Source organism: Salmo salar, chromosome 02, assembly GCF_965601325.2.
Source record: "Salmo salar chromosome 02, fSalSal1, whole genome shotgun sequence".
Lineage (NCBI taxonomy): Eukaryota > Metazoa > Chordata > Actinopteri > Salmoniformes > Salmonidae > Salmo > Salmo salar.
The window spans coordinates 55,769,141-55,789,504 of record NC_138292.1 but is presented as its reverse complement, the minus strand read 5'-3'; the positions used below and the strand labels follow the sequence as shown (position 1 = coordinate 55,789,504).

The 20,364-nt window shown below is 43.4% G+C and overlaps 1 protein-coding gene across 1 annotated transcript; it reads right to left on the bottom strand.

Moving 5' to 3' along the window:
• Positions 1-95: 95 nt before the first annotated feature.
• LOC106588289 (envoplakin) lies at positions 96-15,309 on the bottom strand. The gene is made up of 22 exons (XM_014177127.3): positions 15,066-15,309; positions 11,756-11,855; positions 11,480-11,634; positions 10,990-11,113; positions 10,507-10,638; positions 10,346-10,387; positions 9,854-10,015; positions 9,559-9,666; positions 9,264-9,359; positions 8,898-9,011; positions 8,096-8,242; positions 7,568-7,722; positions 7,358-7,458; positions 6,862-7,022; positions 6,283-6,419; positions 6,015-6,153; positions 4,985-5,178; positions 4,667-4,817; positions 4,481-4,564; positions 4,253-4,360; positions 4,009-4,101; positions 96-3,889 (listed from the first exon to the last, which is right to left on the bottom strand). Exons 1-22 carry the CDS (start codon positions 15,116-15,118, stop codon positions 500-502), a joined length of 5,946 nt encoding a protein of 1,981 aa, XP_014032602.3. The 5' UTR covers positions 15,119-15,309; the 3' UTR covers positions 96-499.
• Positions 15,310-20,364: the final 5,055 nt, after the last annotated feature.

Sequence of the window (20,364 nt, the reverse complement as noted above, 5' to 3'; positions counted from 1 at the left end):
TATTAGATGTATTTGCGGATGAGGTGTGTGTTATGTGGCTTTATTTTATTTGGTAGTTAATTCTTCTATTGTGTTGGAAATGAAGCAAGCACATGTTGACGATCTAATCTTTAATAATTATTTTCTTGATACAGTATCAAGGTTGCATTTAAAAGGATCAGTGTCAGGAAAATAATAAGACATAGACAAGCAAAACTTTGTAACATTGCACCATGTCCCATCATCTCTAGTAAAACAATAATATCAAGGATAAACAGAAACATAAAACTCCTGACTTTCCTTTTTTAGAGTAGATTCTGCCATCTCCAAACAAATTTGGTAAACAAAAGCAACTCAGCAGCAACAATCATGACCTTGGTGAGCTATGCAGTATTTTCAGACAAAATTAAATTATACATTCTGGGTAGTATTGATATTTATGTTTATACAATATAATTTGACTTCATATTATTCACCCTAGAGACAATAATACCTTCCAAGCACACTGTTAACAGGTCTATTATCTAGAAGGAAATCGATGAGAGTTGTATGTGGGGGTGTAGCTGCTGCCAGACACTTTGGAGGAAGCAGGTAGCATCAGTAGGCCAGACTGAGGATCTGTCTTGCAGCGGGCCATCGCTTGCTTGTAGTTGATTTTATCCTTTGTTGTGGGGTCGACAATTTCCTTGGCGTAGTTGTACTCGTCCTGAAGCTCTCTCATCATGGTGCTGTCAATCATTTTGGCTCTAATGGCCTCCTGTATGCCCACACGGTCCGTGTTGTTGGGATTTACCAGCCCTCCCGTCAGGTGTTGCGCCTCCATGTAACGCAGGGCAGTTTCTTTGGGCATCCAACCTTTCAGGACGGCCTCTCCCACCGACAGGCGTTCTCTGGTCGTGGGGTCCTCCACGCCAGTGTAGGCTTTCTGGGCGTTGAGTAGCCTCTGCAGTTGGCTCGAATCGATGAGGCCCCTCTCGGCTGCTTTGTGGACCGAGTATCTCTCCTTGTTGCTGATGTCAACGATGCCCCCTGTAGCAGCCTGTGCTTCCAACAGCTTTTGTGCCGTGCCGCTTTCGATCAGCTTGCGGGCCACTGCACTGCGTATGGAGAAGCATGTGTCAGTGTTTGTGTCAATTACACCAGCGATAGGATATCTTTCCTTCGGGGCAGGAACAGGGGCAGTGCTGGTAGGGGACGACTTTAGCAAGGATGCTGGCTTTGATGTGATTGAGTTGAACTTGGGCTGTTTTTCTTTTTCACCTGCAACAAGGAGGGCAAACTCTGAAATAGGCATTTTCCCATCCTTGTATTTTTGCAGATCATACTGGGTCAGTTGTCCATCTCTCAAGGCATTTTTGATAGAGTACTGCTTGCCGCTCTTGCGATCCTGCAGCACAGAGGTCTCCCCATCAGGTCCCATGGAAGTTATTTCCTCCCAATCGCACTCCAGCTCTTGCAGATGCATGTACTGGGTACGGTCGATCAGTCCCTGCAGGTAGGCTTCATATGGTGATAGTTCTTTGCCAGTATCAGGGTCCAAGATGGTGATTTTAGTGGAGACATTGGTCTCCTTTGTCCGGGTCTCTGTATGGTCTTCCTTCTCCTTGTCCCTTTTTAGGTCCCTGATGGTGTTGTCTTTCTGGTGGATCGTGTCTTTTTCATCCAGTATCTCCCTCTCCAGACGCTGCACGTCAGACTCCATCTTGACGCTCTTTTGCCTGTTGATCTGGCTTCTCTCGCTCATCAGCTTGGTCTGCTGCTGGAACGATACGCTGATGTCTTGCCTCTCAGACTCCAACTTCTTCAGCTCCCGGGTGAGGTTGTCTTTCTCCCTCTGCAAGGTGTCCCTGGCCAGAATGAGACCTGTCTCCTCCCGAGAAGTGCTCGACTGAGTGCCGTTCAGTCGGTTGAGTTTATCAGAGAGTTGTTTGATTTTTTCCTCCAGGTCCTGCCTGGCATGTTTCTCCTGAGACACCAGGCCCTTCAGGCGGTATCTCTCTGCTTCTACAGCCTGGTCTTTCTCCACCCGGATCACTTCTTTGTACACTGTCTTCTCTACAGCCTTTTCTCGCTGAAGGAGCTCAAGCTTGACATTGGTGTTCCTGATGTTTCTCTGAATATTCAGGACGTCACTGGTTTCCTTGTCCATGTCTGAGCGAAGACCGTTGGTCATCCTCTCCAGTCTGGGGTCTCTCTCAACTTTCAGGACCTCCTCGACAACGATACTCTCCTTGACGGGCGGTGGGGCATTCTCAAGCTCTTTGATGCGCAGTTTGATCTGTTTCAGTTCAAACTCCACTTTAATCATCTTCTGATGTTCGTCACTCTGCTTTAGGAGGTTCTCCTTCTCCTCCACTAAGATTTTAAGTTTTTGCATCTCAAGCTCTAGCTGCCGGCGGGACTTAACCTCCTCATCCAGGCTCCTGCCAAGCTTATCATGCTCAACTATCTGCTTGGGGTCCTTCTGTAGACGCACCACCTCCTGCACCACCACTATTTCCTCTGGCTTTTGTCTCTCCAGCAGGATGTACTTGTTTTGCAGGTCGAACACCATCTCCTCCATGGTACGGCGACGCTGTTGCTCTTCACGTACCTCCTTTCTCAGCCGATCTGCCTCCTTCTCCAAGAGCGGATCATCTTCATACTTGAAGATATCTTTGGTCATAAGCTTTGTCTCCACCTTGGATTTTTCTGCTTTCCACTCGTCCCTCTCTTTTCTCAGGAGGTTAATCTGGTCCTCTACATTATTGTAAGTACGGTGCAGATGGTTCACCTGATCATTGAGCCTCTGTATCTCTCTTTCGTTCTCAGGGCTCCTCTCCTCTTTCACCACGTCTTGGATGACTTCCTTCAGCTCCACCTTTGGCTTCTTGGAACGCAGGGCTTCCAGATCGACCATGACCAGAGTGATCTGGTCCTGTAAGTCAGAACGCTGCTTGTTCAAGTCTTGAACATCTTTCTTCAGACGCATTATCTCCAACTCTGTTTGTGGATCTATGCGGTAGATCTCACTGACGATTTCCTTGAGTTCGACCTTGGGCTTCCACTGCCCCACCTCGCTATACCGAATTCTGAGCTGAGAGACCTCCTTGACCAGAGAGTCCGTCTCAATTTTCTCTCCCTCTAGGCCTGATCGAATCCTCTTGAATTCATTGATGAGCTCAGGGTCCTGTTCGACTTTCTTCACCTCCCTGGTGACCACCTTGGGCTGAATGGTGGGAATGATCCTCTCCAATGCATTGATCTGGCTCCTCGTTTGGAAGATCTCGTCATTCAGAGTCTTGCTCTTGTGGCCTTCATCTGCGATTTCCTTCTCAAATGTTTTAACAGCTTTGAGCATCTCTGGATCCTTCTCCAATCGAATCACCTCCTTTTTCATAACCTTCTCCCTGATGTTGGGTCTTGTAGCATTCAGGATGGTGACCTCTGTCTTCTGTTGAATGACTTCTCCCTCTTTTACTCGAACCTCATTCTTTATCTTGCCGATCTCATCTTTTAACTTGGAGGCTTCTACATCCAACTGAGGATCTCTCTCAAACTCAGTCACCTCTCTAGTCACCAGTTTGGGCTTGATGCACTTGAGGTCGTCCCCAAAATTGGCGATTTTGATTTTCACACTCTCGATCTCACCCTGGGTACGGCTGCGCTTCAAGGCCTCTTTGTGGATTTGGTCCTCCATATCTTTTAGGTCGGTTTCCAGTTTAGGGTCGCGGTAGTACTCGAGTACCTCCTTCTCCTCAACTCGATGCATCCCTTTACGGCTCTTCAGAGACAACATCCTGGTCTTGAATGTCTCCACATCAGTCTCAGCACGGCTGCGCCTATCGCTCTCCGCACTCAACTCTTGCTGCAGGCTCTTTATGTTTATGGTTGGTTTCATGGTTGGTTCTGTGGATTGTTTCTCATGTTTCTACAAAAAGTAAACAAAAAATACTTCAACATTTTCATAATTTTGTATCCTAAACACATTCAATTGATCAAAATTGGCAGTGGGAAAGAAGTTATGTGCAGCTAGATTTTCCAACTCACCTGAGCGATGAGGTTCTTAGCAAAGCCCATCTGATTGAGCAGCTGGTCATTCTCAGCTGATGTTTTAGCATAGTGGTTCACCACAGCCTTTTCCTGTAATATACAAAGAAGCACAGCCATCCTTCAGCTCACAGTGCTCAAGAAAACATGCAGGAAAACATGATGCACCCTACATTGGTCTGCATAGAAGTTGATAAACATGAATGTAATTTGTGTCTATTGACTTCCATTCTTTATGTATTACCTGGTTCTGCACAGTATCAGCAAGGGTGGAGGTGTGACGTTTTTTGGGATCTTTGGCTCCCACATTGTCGAGGGTGCTGCTGTATTTGTCAGTGTTGACCTCATATTCCTGCACAAGCAGTTGAAATTAAGATTTTATTATTCAATATCCAAATATTTAAATATCTGTTACACAAATAAAAGGTTAATCATGATGCAGTAGGATAATGTAACTTCATCCGAGTCTTACATTGAGGATATTCTGCAAATCTTGGGAAAGGTCAACCACTCTATCCAGGTCATCTCCCTTCCTCTTGATGTCATCCACCACCCTCTGCAATAAAAATTACAAAATTAAACTTGATTGCAAAATATGTGTCTTAAAATATAATTGTAAGTATATCGCCAACAATTTCAGAGACACAAACAAACTGACCTTCTGGGAGGTCTGCTTGGAGTTGACCTGTGATAGGTCATCGTTGGGGCTGATCTTGTTGTCAGGCAGATTTTTCAGGAAGGAGCTCAGAGATTTGCTTGTGTTCTGGAATTCCTGGTTCTTGCCTGCAGCCTCTTGCAAGAGGCCCTCTCTGAGACAGAAAAACGCAATGAAAAACACTTTCATGATGACAAACTGAAAACAATTATTCTGTTCATCTGACGTTCGAGCAAATGAATGGACTATTTTGATACCATATATTTGCAGACATGGTGTGTGTAGTCAACGTTAGCTAACAGACAGTGGCCCTGGGCTCACCTCTCCTTCAGCTGGTTGTTGACGTTAGAGTAGCGGTTCTGTAGTTGTTTGACCTGGGTCCCCTGGCGATGGATGTCTGGGCAGTACTCCTGGTAGCCCTGCTGCAGGGAACTACACAGCTGCTCGCTGGTCTCCAGGTCCTGGCCCAGCTTTTTCAGTTCATTCTGAGAGCCCGCCACATCCTTACGCAGACTCTGTAGAGAACAGATATGATAAATGTGTCCTGGTGGTGTGCTTTTAGCTAAATTAGAAGGGATGACTAAAATGTGCAGTCAAATGATACAGTCCTTTATTACTTCAAGTCAACAACTAGGGTATTCTCTGGAGGTCGACCGATTAATCAGAATGGCCGATTAATTAGGGCCGATTTCAAGTTTTCATAACAATCGGTAATCGCCATTTTTGGACACCGATTATGACCGATTACATTGCACTCCATGAGGAGACTGCGTGGCAGGCTGACTACATGTTATGCGAGTGCAGCAAGGAGCCAAAGTAAGGTGCTAGCTAGCATTAAACGTATCTTAACATAATCACTAGTTAACTACACATGGTTGATGATATTACTAGTTTATCTAGCTTGTCCTGCGTTGCATATAATCGATGCGGTGCCTGTTAATTTGTTATTGAATCACAGCCTATTATTTAAACCAAATTGAACATTTCATTATTTATTTGAGACTAAATTGATTTTATTGATGTACTATATTAAGTTAAAATAAGTGTTCATTCAGTATTGTTGTAATTGTCATTATTACAAATATATAGAAAATCGGCCAATTAATCGGTATCGGCTTTTTTTGGGGGGGGTCTTCCAATAATCGGTATTGGCGTTGAAAAATCATAATCGGTCGACCTCTAGTATTCTCTGGTCCAATTTGTTCAAGGATACTGTAGAATCTATTTGGATCTCTTAAAGTTGAGGTGTGTCCAAAATGGCACACTAATCCAAGGCAGTGTAGGCAATGGTCCTGGTCAAAAGTATTTCACTATATAGGGAATAGGGTGCACTGGTAATTGTCCCACCCACCTGGATCTCCTGGGTGCGGGCCTGAATAGCATTGGGGACATCTGGGATAGGGCCATCCTTATTCAGCTTTTCCTCAAAGCCAGAGACGATGCCATCCACTTTCTTGATCTGCTTCTCCAGGTTCAGAGATGCATTAGCCCTATAGAAGAAATGGCAAAAAAAATAAAATAATTAACAGCAAGATCTGCTGTTTGATGCTATTTTCTGATAATATCATATCGCTAAGACAGGTGATCGGTGATAATGTATGTCTGTAAAATGGTCGTACTTCTTGTTAAATAGGTCGGCCAGGGCTGCGAGGCCATCTTGCTTATCCTTGACAGCTTGAAGTTTGGCTGCAAGGCCTTTGGAGACGTCCTTCTCCAGCTTCGGCTGCTCCATAGCTGCCAGAGCATCTGCTGCTTTCTACAAGAGATACAACCACCGTATCATTAGGATCAGTACCATCCTCACCAACAATATCATAACTATCATCATGATCATCATCATCATCGCCATAGTCATTAGACTCATCATCGTTGTCATCATCATCTTTAGGAGGCACGAATCCATCAATGCCAATCTATAATTATTCAGATTTAGCTAGTTAACCAGCATGATGATATATTGTACGTTACAATGGCTGGTAGACATGCTTTCTATCTATCAAAAGTAGCGGAATGTCCCCTTTAGACTGTGCCTGAGCGTGGTCTAGTGGGTAATGTGGCCTGCAACACATATCACTCCACAGCGTAGGTACAAATCCCGGCTCCACCTCTACTCTCTTTCTCCCCCTTCTCTGTCTCCTTGCTCATTTCCACTTGTATCTATCTCAATAAAGTTAAAAACAAGTCTCCCTCTCTCTCACCTCTTGCTCCTTCACCCTCTTGGCCAAGTCAGTGGTGGGGTCACTGCGGTCCAGTGGGGCCCTCAGACGGCTCAACATGCCCTGCTTGGCTTTGACCAGGTCCTCATCCAGCTTATCCAGCTGACCGGCCACGGCTTTAGCTTTGGGGTTGGACGGAGGAGCTATGTGGGGGACACAGGGTAAAGATAATCTGGCCTTATCAAAAGTAGTGCACTATGTAGGGAATAGGGTGCCATTTTATCTGCTGCCGTAGTTAATTTCACATATTGTATATGTACACATGTCCCATAAATACCCTGTGGCTTGGGGTTTACATGACGCGATGAATTGAATGTGATATCACAGTGTGGTCTAGGGACAAGGTTGAATCAAAAGTTAGAGAAGCCATTTCTTCTTATTTACAGTTCATGATCATAGCAGTAACAGTTGCCGTTCCAGAGTTATTTGGAAGGCTTTGTTTTGGGGTACTGGGATTAATAGAGCAACTTTTTCTCACCTGCGTATACGGGTTTCTCTTCGACGCAACGGATCTTGTCCTTCATTGCGCCTAAATAAACCGCCCTCCTCTTCTTGATGTCGTCAAGGACATCACCATGTCTGTGCGCGCACACACACACAAAAATCATTAGAACTGAGACATTTTAATTCCCAAAATTGACGTATTATTGTCCATATGTCATAAATGACATATGCTCCTGTTGCTTACAGGTCTACGGTGGCAATAGCCTCTGGGTCAGGTGGTGGGATCAGAAAGCAGACCCCTGGAAAGGTTTTGGTTGCCCCACTGCTGGTCAATACGTCCCAGTTCTCAACGTCTGAATTCGACTTGAGGGTGAACTTGTCCCCTCGAGTGAGTTCAGCCTAAAAGAACACAAAGAGAGAACTTTCCTCAGAATGGATCACATGTAAATATTCCTTTTCATCTTACAAACACAATGCCCAATACTGAGGTATCTAGGAACTTTAATTTACTTTAGTGAGTTCCCTAGTCACAGTAATGTTTGGTTTTTGGATGTTTACATGAGCCTACATTACGTTGCATGCCTTGACACACCTCTCAGTGCAGTGGTAGAGCATTCTATTCTATTCTAGTAGTCACATCATTGCTTAGTAGCTTTATCAAAGATTCTACAGAGGTTTCGAAACCGCTTTGACTTCATACCGTAACCTGTGGTGGAGGCTCCAGGACAGGGTCAAAGTTGAAAGGTGAGAGGTCAAGAGCAGCTGGTCATACCTTCTCAGTCTTCCAGTCACAGAGGGACTCCACGGTGGTGGACCTGGTGGGCGGGTAGCGGCGCAGCTTGAGGGGGGCGATGGTGGTGCTCCTCTTCCTCAGGTCAGCCAGGAGCTGCTCGTTGCGTTGCACCGTGCTCTCCTCCGCCTGAGAGAGAGAGAGAGAGATGGAGAAAGAAAGCGAGAGAGAGAGAGAAGGAGAGAGAGTGGTAAGGTGAAATTGTGACCACCTGTATTGCATTTCAGCATAACCATTTTTCTTCACGTTATTTACATAATGTAGTAGGGTAATGTCATGATAACGTTTGATAACGTGTGAAAGAAATGTAATGTCTTTAGCTGTGAAGTGTTAACACGCACACTACCATTTATTACTCTATTGTGGTGCAGGGAGTTAAAGCCCATAAATTGACATTGTAGAAAAAAGAATGGTCTTGAAAATGTTTTTTTTAAATATATTTATTTGACATTGATAATAAATGCGCAGAGGTAAAAGCATGAGTTGTATTTATTTTTAGCAAAATGAAATGCAATGTAGCATCTTTATGATTCATGGGTGTGTTGAAAGTTTACTGCGCAAGTTAACACCAAAGATTCAATGAGATTGGAACTGCATCCAGATGTACAATAGATATCAGTGTTCACATCCTGGCATTACCTGTGTGTGTGTGTGTGTGTGTGTGTGTGTGTGTGTGTGTGTGTGTGTGTGTGTGTGTGTGTGTGTGTGTGTATCAGAGAGGTTGGAAGTAAGCAGAAGACAAATTTCCATCTAGTATGGACTAATAAACGATATCTTCTCTTACCTCCAGTTGCAGAGTCATCGCTGAGCTACTCCTCCCAGTTGTGCCTTCCACTTTCTTCAGGCTAGAGTTGAGTTCACTCAGAGACTCCGACAGTGTCTCCACATCTAGTTGGTACTGAACAGGGACACAGACAGACAACACATCAGAACATGGTATCTTTTTCACATACAGTATCTTTGACCTATCCGGTTTCCTGATCATGCTGCAGTTTGAATGTCTATGGTAATGTGCTTAGGGACATTTCTGGTTGAAAACCAGACAGAAGATACCCTTTCCATTCTGGCAATGAAGACGGAAGTCTGAATATTATTCTAAGCTGATGTAGATACTATGAAACGTTGTTAATGTATTCTGAGTGACATTTACCTTCTTGAAATCCTCCATGTTATCCAGATGGGTCTCTTGGCAGATGCACAGGTTGAGGAACTTCTGCCACTCATTCCGCAAAGAATCTCTCTGAGCCTGAAACAAGTACAAAGATGAAGCCATCACGTAAAGGGAAAATCTCTATATCTTTCAGGAACATTGTAAACTTGGTGGACCTAAATGTAGAAGTCTAATCTACGGAAGAGTGATCGATTCTTGATTGAAGACAATGTAAAATGGTAAGAGTCTACAAGGGGAGGTGTACTTAAAGTTTGAATTGGTTATTGGCATGTACCTGTATTGTGGTGCTGGCCGGGTGCTTCAGTTCAATGAGTCGATCTCCGTCATCCTGGAGTTTGTTCACTTCGCTTTCATGGGACAGCAGGCTATTGCTCTTAAAGTTCTGAATGAGATAAAAAATGAAATATGATGTCACTGAACGTGGCTCCTTCAGTAATGGAAAACTAAATGTACATCCATGCCAGAAACCTATGAAGCACATCCTCAAGCAACATTTTCATACTTTATTGTTGTATTAAGTCCACTGATATTGAGTGACACTCTATTTGACCCCTAACATGGACTCTCACCTCATACTGTCTGCGGACGTCCGGAGGGTCCAACATGTGGTCGCTCCAGTCCTGTTTCAGGGTTTTTGTCTGTTCGTCTCCTAGATAGGCCAGCTCCTTGTTACAGCCCTGCATGTAGTCATACAGACTGCTTAGGTAGTGGTGCCGCCATTTTGAATTGTCCTGTGGAAATAGAACAATATTATATAACAACTGTAAAGAGTCACACCAAAAAGAGAACATATGTTACAATTACTTTTAGGTTGAAAGTGAAATCCCACCGATCCCATCAGAGGCGACTGGTGGGTGGAGCTATAGGAGGATGGGCTCATTGTAATTGGCTGGAATGGAATAAATGGAACAGTATCAAACACGTCAAACATTTGGAAACCCCGTCTTGGACTCTGTTCCATTTATTCCATTCCAGCCATTACAATGAGCCCGTCCTCCATTTCCTCCTCCCACCAGCCTCCTCTGGATCTCATTAGTACCCATATGATAACTATGACTTACCAAAAGGTTGTTATATTGTTTCTTGATGGCAGCATACTCCTCCTGAAACACAAATTAATTGTTGTCATGTTCACTAGCTACAAGACGTTTTCAAACACATCCATTAAATCCATGAACCCTTGAATTCATCGTCACGGAGATGAGAGAGTTGAAGGGGTTACCTTGGTGCTGGTGGAGCTGGCGCTGAGCTGAGAGCTGTAGGCCTCGATCTCCTTGTGCAGTAGGTTGTGGGCAGCGATCTGCTTCTTCAGGTCAACCATGGTGGGCCCATAGTCTTCTGTGTTCACCTCCCTCTGAGAGACAGACACAGAACGGTATGGTCAGTCATGGACACAAATAGACTCAGAAGAAAACTAAAGAGGCTTTATGGTAGTATGCATTTTTATTGGGTACCTTAAATGAACATGAACTGTAGGATAACGATGAACTGAACGTTGGGTACTGTTGTGTTAGTTGTTGTGTTGTGTACTGTTGTGTTAGCTAAGTCAGTCAATATATAGTACAACTGAAGTCAATTTCAGCTTGGATTGGTCAACAGAACAGTTTGTCAAGGGGATGAGCATCATGCTTTTACAAGGATGTTTACAATATGGAGGCTTGGTCTTAAGTTAGTTGCCAAAGAAGAAGAGGACACTTGATTTTACCTGTTTCTGATTGAGCACCGAAGCCCAGTCGATTCTGGGCTTCAGCTCCACATCGTTGACAGGCTCATAGATGTCCCGGTAGAAGGCACAGTCTTTCAGCCAGCGGTCATGGAGGTGACTGACACTGGAATGAACAAAAGGTTGAGGGGAGGGAGGGGAAAAGACATTTAGTATGTTTAGCATGAGCATGATAACAAAGAGAACTGGCAAGAGCAACACGTTTTAGTAAATAAATCCAGATGGACCTTACTGTATCCCCCAATGATCAAATGTCTTGAAGGGAAAAATAGATTTCTGCAAAGACTAATCTTTTTGAAGCAGCTGAAGGGCCCAAATGATACCAGCGTTCATAAGAGATATCCCACTGGGAACACTGGTTGAATCAACGTTGTTTCCACATCATTTCAAGGAAATTGTGTTGAACCAATGTGGAATAAACGTTGAATTGACATTTGTGCCCAGTCGGATGGGCCTAGAAGAGGTCACTCACTCGCTCTCTATCTCGCTGCTTTGGGGGTGTTTGCACTTCTTGGCCTTGTCCACATCCAGGAAGAGGTCATTCAGCAGGCCCTCAGCCTCAGACAGGTTGCTTGCCACCACTTTCTGGTGCTGGAGGGGCCGGTTTTTCTTCTCATTCTCTGCATCCTACATGGCAATGAAGACAGTAGGTGAGTCAACGGAACGGTTAGTGGCCAGAATTGAAGTCCATGGACACACTATTATTTAGAGAGAAAGAAAGAGAGAGACCGTCAGTATGTATTCTCACCACAGCAAGTAGCTCTTCGGCCCGGAGGACATCTTTCTCCACCTGGTCGGAATTCTTTTGCATCCGTGCAATCACCAAGGCCAAGTCATTGGCTGTGGACCTGTTTAGAGGGCAAAGGTTAAAGGTTAAAGATCTGATTTAGAAAAATAGCAAAGAAGATACAAAATACAAAGAGGAAAGAAGCAGAGAGAGGAATGTGGACTGTCTGAATCGAGCACTTCAGTTGTTGTCCTTGACTTAAGTGACCAATGAAGGTCAAGGTCCTAAACATTTAAGATGGATGCAGAGGCCATTATCCTTGTGGAAGCTATCCCATTACAAAACCTAGCACGCAAAATCATTAGATATAAAACCACAGGCTAAGAATAGATAGTGACACAGAGTAGATGTGTGTGAAGCTGTCCTCCGTGAACTCCCTTTGTCCAAAATCAACACTTTGTCCAAGACTAACAAAAGTCCAAATGTATTACAAGGACCAGGAGTTCTTCTGTGACTTGACCAGGAAGAACTCTGGGCCATAGTTAGAACCTATAACTAGGGCACTGGGTTCTTGGTGTTCAGGAAAAACTCCTGGCCCTACATAAGACAACACTCTTGAACTGAAACCAAGGAAGGCACCCTATTCCCTTCATAGTGCAATACTTTTGACCATGTCTCCGGTCAAAAGTAGTGCACTATGTAGGGAATAGTGTGCCATTTGGGACCTAAGCCAATGGTCTCTAGAGGTGAGGACCTGGGATCAACAGGAGGGTGAATCACTGCCCCACCTGAGTATTCCCAAAACGCTGAACATTCCATCATTCCACAACAACTATTTGTTTGTCTCTCTGTCACTCCCTCTGTGTGACTGTGACTACCTGTATTGCTCTCTCTATCTGCCGACCTAGTGGGTACTCTCCCAGGGCAGTGTTCAAGCTAGAGCATTGATCTCCAGAGAGGGTTAGAAGTGTGTTGAATACTTTTCCACAGCTTTGAATCCAGGCTATTCAGATTGCCTAATAAACTGTAAAATACTGTATGTAACTGTCGTCTTACAACTGTTCATCTGAGTTGGGATCAATTAATTTCACCAATTCAGGAGATACTCAGTGCATGTGTAGAAAATAGTCCACTATTTTGACTGTGTAGTTGAATTTGCTGAACTGACTACATTCGACGACCCCAACATTTCTGCCCATGTTCCTTTTAACCTAAGGAGCCATTTTGAAATGAAAGTGTTGTTATCAACAGTAAAACATGTATTATGATGTAATGAGATTACATATGCCTGTACCAGCAGCAGAAAATGACAGATTCAGTAATCTGTAGATCTGTGTTCTCACATCAACCTGCCCCTAAGGACCAAACCAGCACTGAGGTGATAAGTCACTAACCTCCCCTTTAAATACCAGCACTACAGGACTCACAAACACCACTATTCTTCCAATGACAACTTCTACATGTGATGGATTGGGTAAACTATTTAAGTGCCTTAAACACATTAAATGCAGGCCCTGGCCTAGATTTTACACGAATGTCCTCCTCCATAACTAAGATAGACCTACTATACTAAAGTATCTTCACTGCGATTAAATGCTTCATCAACAATTGTACTGTCGTACCCTTCACAGTGTTGATACAGATGTTTCAATTGTGTTTAACAGAAAGACAAGCAGTCTATCAATCAGACAAGGACATTCCCTTTAAATATCCCATTTGCACCACCGTGGCAAGAGGGTGAGCCAACGCCCATAGGCTGTGGAGAAACCAGCTGAACAGCACAGACAGACCAGTGACCCTGAGGCGGGGTGAAACCATTGGCACTCCTCTCACTCTCCGAATGGTCATCCCCTCTATCTTTCATCTCGGTCCAGGTGTAGTGTATGCATACTATAAGATAATCATCCTGTTACTATAGCATCACAATGACCAACGAACACACGTTCCATGTATTCACGCTTCATTGTCATTCCCATCTTTCTCGTGGGAGTCTTTTCACCAGTGTAACCCCCATAGACTTACAGGTTACATCACCATCAACATCAGTCTCCATTGACTCAACATAAACACCACTCATCCTGGTGCTAAGCTGTCTGTGCTGAGGGTGTGACAAAACAAAAGGTCAGGGTGGATTTTCAAGCTTAGGGAAGCTCAAGTGATTCATATTTTTCTAAATTGGGTGACATTTGATTCATTGCTAATGTAGGCCTACAGGCTACGCTTTTGATGACGCATTGACATAGGAGTCATACTTGATTGATGGATGAACATTGATAAAAAAATATATGTCCCTATCTACCTTATCTAAGTACTGTATGTCCTACTCTTTTGTGGTCAAGTAGAAATATTGATGCCATCATATATCCCTCCACGGGGAATGTTATAATGACGTGAAGAGTCACCAAATCAATGTGAATGTCAGGCGTGTGCGTATTGGTGCTGAAGTCAGGTGCAGGAGAGCAGAGCATTGTGAACAGGCACACACTATTTCGTCAGGAGAGATATACAGACGGACGCAGCTGTGTCCAAAAAAACTCCAGCCAACGAGGCAAAGTGTATAACGCGCAAAACAGTCACAACACATCAAATGTATACAAAACAGACCTCGTGAAATAACACGGGAAAAACGCACGCAAGCCTAGTGCGTTCAAAAACACGTAACACACAAACAATCTTCCACAAAGACATGAGGGGGAACAGAGGAATAAATACATGTAGTGTGATTGGGGAATGAAAGCCAGGTGTGCAGGGAACAAGACAAAACAAATGGATACATGAAAAATGGAGCGGCGATGGCTAGAAAGCCGGTGACAAGGAGAGGAGCCGACTTCGGCAGAAGTCGTGACAGTGAATCTAATGAGTCGTACCATTTGATAACGCCATCAAATTTTAGAATCTGTTTTACGTAACCTGAAAACACACACACACACACATACACAAACAGGTGATTGAGAGCCCCTCTAATGCTTCTCCTGAGCAAATCTGACCTAAGGTCACATAAAACCCCCGCAAAACCTACGATAACATCAAGACAACCAAAGAGACAAACAAAACTTCTCTTCATATCTTTACACAGAACAAAGTTGGTCTTCTTAACTACAGCAACATGCCAAAACACACAGTAAACCATCTACCTTCCAATCTGCATTATCCAGGAGTTAGGAATGAAATAAACAAAGGAGATTCCAGAGGATTCTATGAGAAAGAGGGCAACACAGCAAACACAGGAGATATGAAACAAATCCAAGTTTAGGAAGGAGAGGAAAGGAGGAAGGAGGTAGAGTGGAGGGGGTTGCATGACCGAGTTTGCTATCGTTCCTTAAAGACTCACTTGCTGATCTTGCCGGACACCTTCAAGGAATTACTGTCCTTCTTCTTGAACATCCTGGATCTTTTGGTGAGTGGAAGTTCCACTCCACGGACAGAACACAAGTCTCTCTGGTCCCCTCACACTCTCTGTTCCTCTCTCGCTGTCACAGATAAGACACACACTACCTGTGCCTATTTTAGCGTGTGTCCCCGTTGGTGTCAGCACTGTGATTAAGCTGACTGAAAGAGTACCTGTGCCCCTCCCTGTTTACAATCTATTTAGTTCCACAGGACCGGGCCAACCTGTTCTTACACACTCCTTCTCATTCCTGCCCTCCTTTACTCACCTCTCTAGTTCAACCCTCCCCGTTCATTAGTTCACTGCCACTCATTGAGGTTTTCTAAAGTCACTGGTCGCTATTTTGCTAGGGAGTCTGGAGAAACATTCAGTTTCTATAAGGATCAGTGTAGAATAACATATGGGCTTGTGGGTAATTAGATACTAATAAGTAGTGGAGGTAATGTAAACCTTAAACAAGGCAAGATGAAGTACAATCCCATTTTAGTGGATGCCTGTGTACTCTGTTCATTCTATATATATAAGCCCATATGTTGTTCTACAGAGAGACAGAGACAGAGAGAGAGACAGAGAGAGAGACAGAGAGAGAGACAGAGAGAGAGAGACAGAGAGAGAGAAAGACAGAGAGACAGAGATAGAGACAGAGAGAGAGAGAGAGAGAGAGAGAGACAGAGAGAGAGATAGCACGCTCAGGGGGCATAAAAAAATAGAAATGTTGATATTGTAAAACTGGCGGCCCGCCGGTGGTTTAATTTGGCCCCCAAGTTTTTCAAACTTTAATTGTTCAACATAAGACTAAAAACACCAGTAAGTCAGCTCTAAGTGATTTTAATTTTGGAAATCAGTTCCAAAGTATTCCCTCGAAAAATAGAGACACACGTGATCATCTACAAATCACCTCCCACCTCCTCCCAGCTGCCCACTACACTGAGGCTAGGTAACACGGTCACCACCGAAAATGTCAATAAGCATTTCTCAATGGCTGGCCATGGCTTCCTCCTGGCTACTCCAACCCCGGCCAACAGCTTGGTTTTTCTAATGACTGCCTCGCCTGGTTCATCAACTACTTTGCAGACAGAGTTCAGTGTGTCAAATCGGAGGGCATGTTGTCCGTACCTCTGGCAGTCTCTATGGGGGTGCCACAGGGTTCAATTCTCGTGCCGACTCTTTTCTTTGTATATATCAATGATGTTGCTCTTGCTGCGGGCGATTCCCTGGTCCACCTCTACGCAGACGACACCATTCTGTATACTTCTGGCCCTTCCTTGGACACTGTGCTAACAAACCTTCAAACGAGCTTCAATGCCATACAACACTCCTTCCGTGGCCTCCAACTGCTTTTAAACGCTAGTAAAACCAAATGCATGCTTTTCAACCGTTCACTGCCCGCCCCTGCCCGCCCGACTACCATCACCACCCTGGATGGTTCGGACCGAGAATATGTGGACAACTATAAATACCTAGGTGTCTGGTTAGACTGTAAACTCTCCTTCCAGACTCATATTAAACAACTCCAATCCAAAATCAAATCTAGAATCGGCTTTCTATTTCGCAACAAAGCCTCCTTCACTCACGCCGCCAAACTTACCCTAGTAAAGCTGACTATCCTACCGATCCTCGACTTCGGTGATGTCATCTACAAAATAGCTTCCATTACTCTACTCAGTAAACTGGATGCAGTCTATCACAGTGCCATCCGTTTTGTTACCAAATCACCTTATACCACCCACCACTGCGACCTGTATGCTCTAGTCGGCTGGCCCTCGCTACATATTCGTCGCCAGACCCACTGGCTCCAGGTCATCTATAAGTCTATGCTAGGTAAAGCTCCGCCTTATTTCAGTTCACTGGTCACGATAACAACACCCACCCGTAGCACACGTTCCAACAGGTATATCTCACTGATCATCCCCAAAGCCAACACCTCATTTGGCAGCCTTTCCTTCCAGTTCTCTGCTGCCAGTGACTGGAACGAATTGCAAAAATCATTGGAGACTTTTATTTCCCTCACCAACTTTAAACATCAGCTACCTGAGCTGCTAACCGATCACTGCAGCTGTACATAGTCCATCTGTAAATTGCCCACCCAATCTACCTACCTCATCCTCAAACTGTTTTTATTTTATTTACTTTTCTGTTCTTCTGCACACAAGTATTTCTACTTGCACATCATCATATGCTCATGTATCACTATTTATCACTCCAGTGTTAATCTGCTAAATTGTAATTTTTCGCTCCTATGGCCTATTTATTGCCTACGTCCTCATGCCTTTTGCACACACTGTATATAGACTTTCTTTTCTTTCTACTGTGTCATTGACTTGTTTATTGTTTATTCCATGTGTAACTCTGTGTTGTTGTCTGTGTCACACTGCTTTGCTTTATCTTGGCCAGGTCGCAGTTGTAAATGAGAACTTGTTCTCAACTAGCCTACCTGGTTAAATAAAGGTGAAATAAAATTTAAAAAATGTAAGAAAGGTTTGAAATTATTATACTTTAGTAAAATAATATATCTGTTTGGGCTTTTTGCGGTCAATTTGCAGTTTACAAATTATTTGCAATTATGTTCCGGTCGCTGGATCATCCACTCAAGACATAAATTGGCCTGCTGCAGATAGATGGTTTACTGTGTGATGATCCCTGTTGTAAAACAATCCATTTCCAAGTACTACATTGATTTTAAAAAAGCAAAAAAAATCTTTGAATCAAAGTTCAGAATGTATCCAACAGAGAAATGATATTTTACACATACCATAAGAAAATTGGGTCTGTTATATACATTGCTGGTACACATTCCTTACAGTGTGCTTCAACCAAGCTAAGCTTTCACAAATGTGACCAGATTTATCTATGGGGGCTTATGTCAAATGTAAGTGATTTTCTTTAGTTTTTTACATTTTATACAAACTCAGCTTCAAAATGTATTTCATACACTGTTGGAGTAAACATGGGAAAGTTATGCTGCTTTGAAAGTTGATAAAACTTGCTATCCAATTTCAGAGAAGAAAAAAAGCTCTTCTTTGTGAACAGCCATTCAGCATCGTTCACACCCTCTTAAGCCCCACCCATCTCTTTAAGAATTCACATGTAAATGCACAACTGACCCGTCAGTATGGTTAACCCAACCATTATCCTCAGCCAATCATGGCTATCCATGAAGGATCCTTCCTGTCTTTCTCCCTATATAGCTCAGGGCTTTCTCCTTGGCTAAACTAGGCTCATCATTTAACATTTTTATTCATATTTATGGTTCCCATACAAGTTTGTAATTAAGACACATGAAAGTTCACATCTTCAAGGAGCCATTTCTGTAACCAAAAACATCCCTACTGTGTGAAGTGGAAACTAGCAGTCAAACGACCCCTTGGAGATGGCCTGTCATAAATCTACAATAAAGTTTGACATTATCCTCAATTACCTAGATATGAACAGGAGACTGCTGTGCACCTTTATAAAACCAGATATCAAAGTTATTAATTCTCTAATCAATAGGTTGACCAGAAATCAACAAGGAACAGGATAGAGGCCTAGAATGACTGTTATTGGGAGTGATCTAAGACAAGGGACATCTCAACTAGTAGGCCCACTGCAAAAATATTTAAATCATGCAAATACTCCATACAATGATAGTGTCCTTGTTTGCCAAACAGAAGACTTGTACATTCATTCAAGATCAGGGTTTCTGCCTAGTTTATCAACAATGGGAGATGGAGAGGAATGTGGCTTGGAGACTTCAATTGCAAGAGAGTAAGATTGAGATAAAGAGCACACATTTGTTATATGCTCGGTCCCATTTTTATTGTGGAAAATGGTGATGGAAATGGTTTTTTTCAAATAAATTATAATTGCAGAATCATTTTGAAGGTCCGCAGGGCACCTGAAGTAATTCTAAATGCTAGGTGGGAGGGCATACAGGCTGACGCCAATTTATTATAACGGATAATGGAAAACTTCAACCACTTCATTTTTATTCTACCTTGTGGAAAAGACCCATTTGAATTGTGAAACAGTAGAGAGCTGTGTAACAATGGTCCTAAATTGTTAACTTTCCTTGACTTTAATTTATGACAACTGGTTTCAGAGGACCGGATGCCAAGTGCTTTCACTAGATCAGTGTTCTTATAGGAAAGGGAAACCAAATGTCCAGCTGTTTTTAATTGACACAAGACAGTTCAATGGAAACGTACCGTAGCAGGCAATTGTAAAAGGCAATGTATTTTCTATGCAAACTCTATAAATGTCGTCAAATTTTTTTTAATTTACATTTTTTATAAATCACTGCTGAAGTTAATGGTAACATAGCTACTGACCCTTAACTTACTCCCAACCTTAACCAAACCCTTAATCCTGATCCTAACCTTATCCTAATTTTAACCAATTCTGAAATTAAATAAATCGGTTTGCATGCCAGCCACATCCCCTTCATTTTTCCTTTACTCATCTCATACTGCAAAAGGACATTCAGATTTTTTTCTTTGTTGATAAATTATTTCCCCCATTCCTTTTGATTGCCGTTTGATTTTGGTTTACTATTTTCTATATATATTTTTTTTATCTGCCTAGTTTGCCTTAATTATTTGATTTAGTTAGCTGTTATTTACTATACTTTTGATTTATTGAATGTTTGATTTGCCTTAGACTATCTAAATTGTTTTAAATTTACTGAAAAATATATATAAATGCAATGATTAACGCTTTTATTGAGTTACAGTTCATACAAGGAAAGTCAGTCAAATGAAATCAATTCATTAGGCCATAATCTATGGATTTCACATGACTGGGCAGGGGCGTAGCTATGGGTGGGCCTGGGAGGACATAGGTCTAAGGCACTACATCGCATTTGCTAGCTGTGCCATTAGAGATCCTGGTTTGAGTCCAGGCTTGGTCGCAGCCGGCCGCGACCGGGAAACCCATGGGGCGGCGCACAATTGGCCCAGCGTCGTCCGGGTTAGGGGAGGGTTTGGCTGTCAGGGATGTCATTGTCCCATCACGCTCTAGCGACTCCTGTGGCGTGGCGGACCGGGCGCATGCACGCTGACACGGTCGCCAGGTGTATGATGTTTCCTCCGACAAATTGGTGCGGCTGGCTTCCGGGTCAAGCGGTCATTGTATCAAGAAGCAGTGTGGCTTGGCAGGGTTGTGTTTCGGAGGACCCATGGCTCTCGACCTTCGCCTCTCCCGAGTCCGTACGGGAGTTGCAGTGATGAGACGAAGACTAACTCCCAATTGAATACCACGAAAT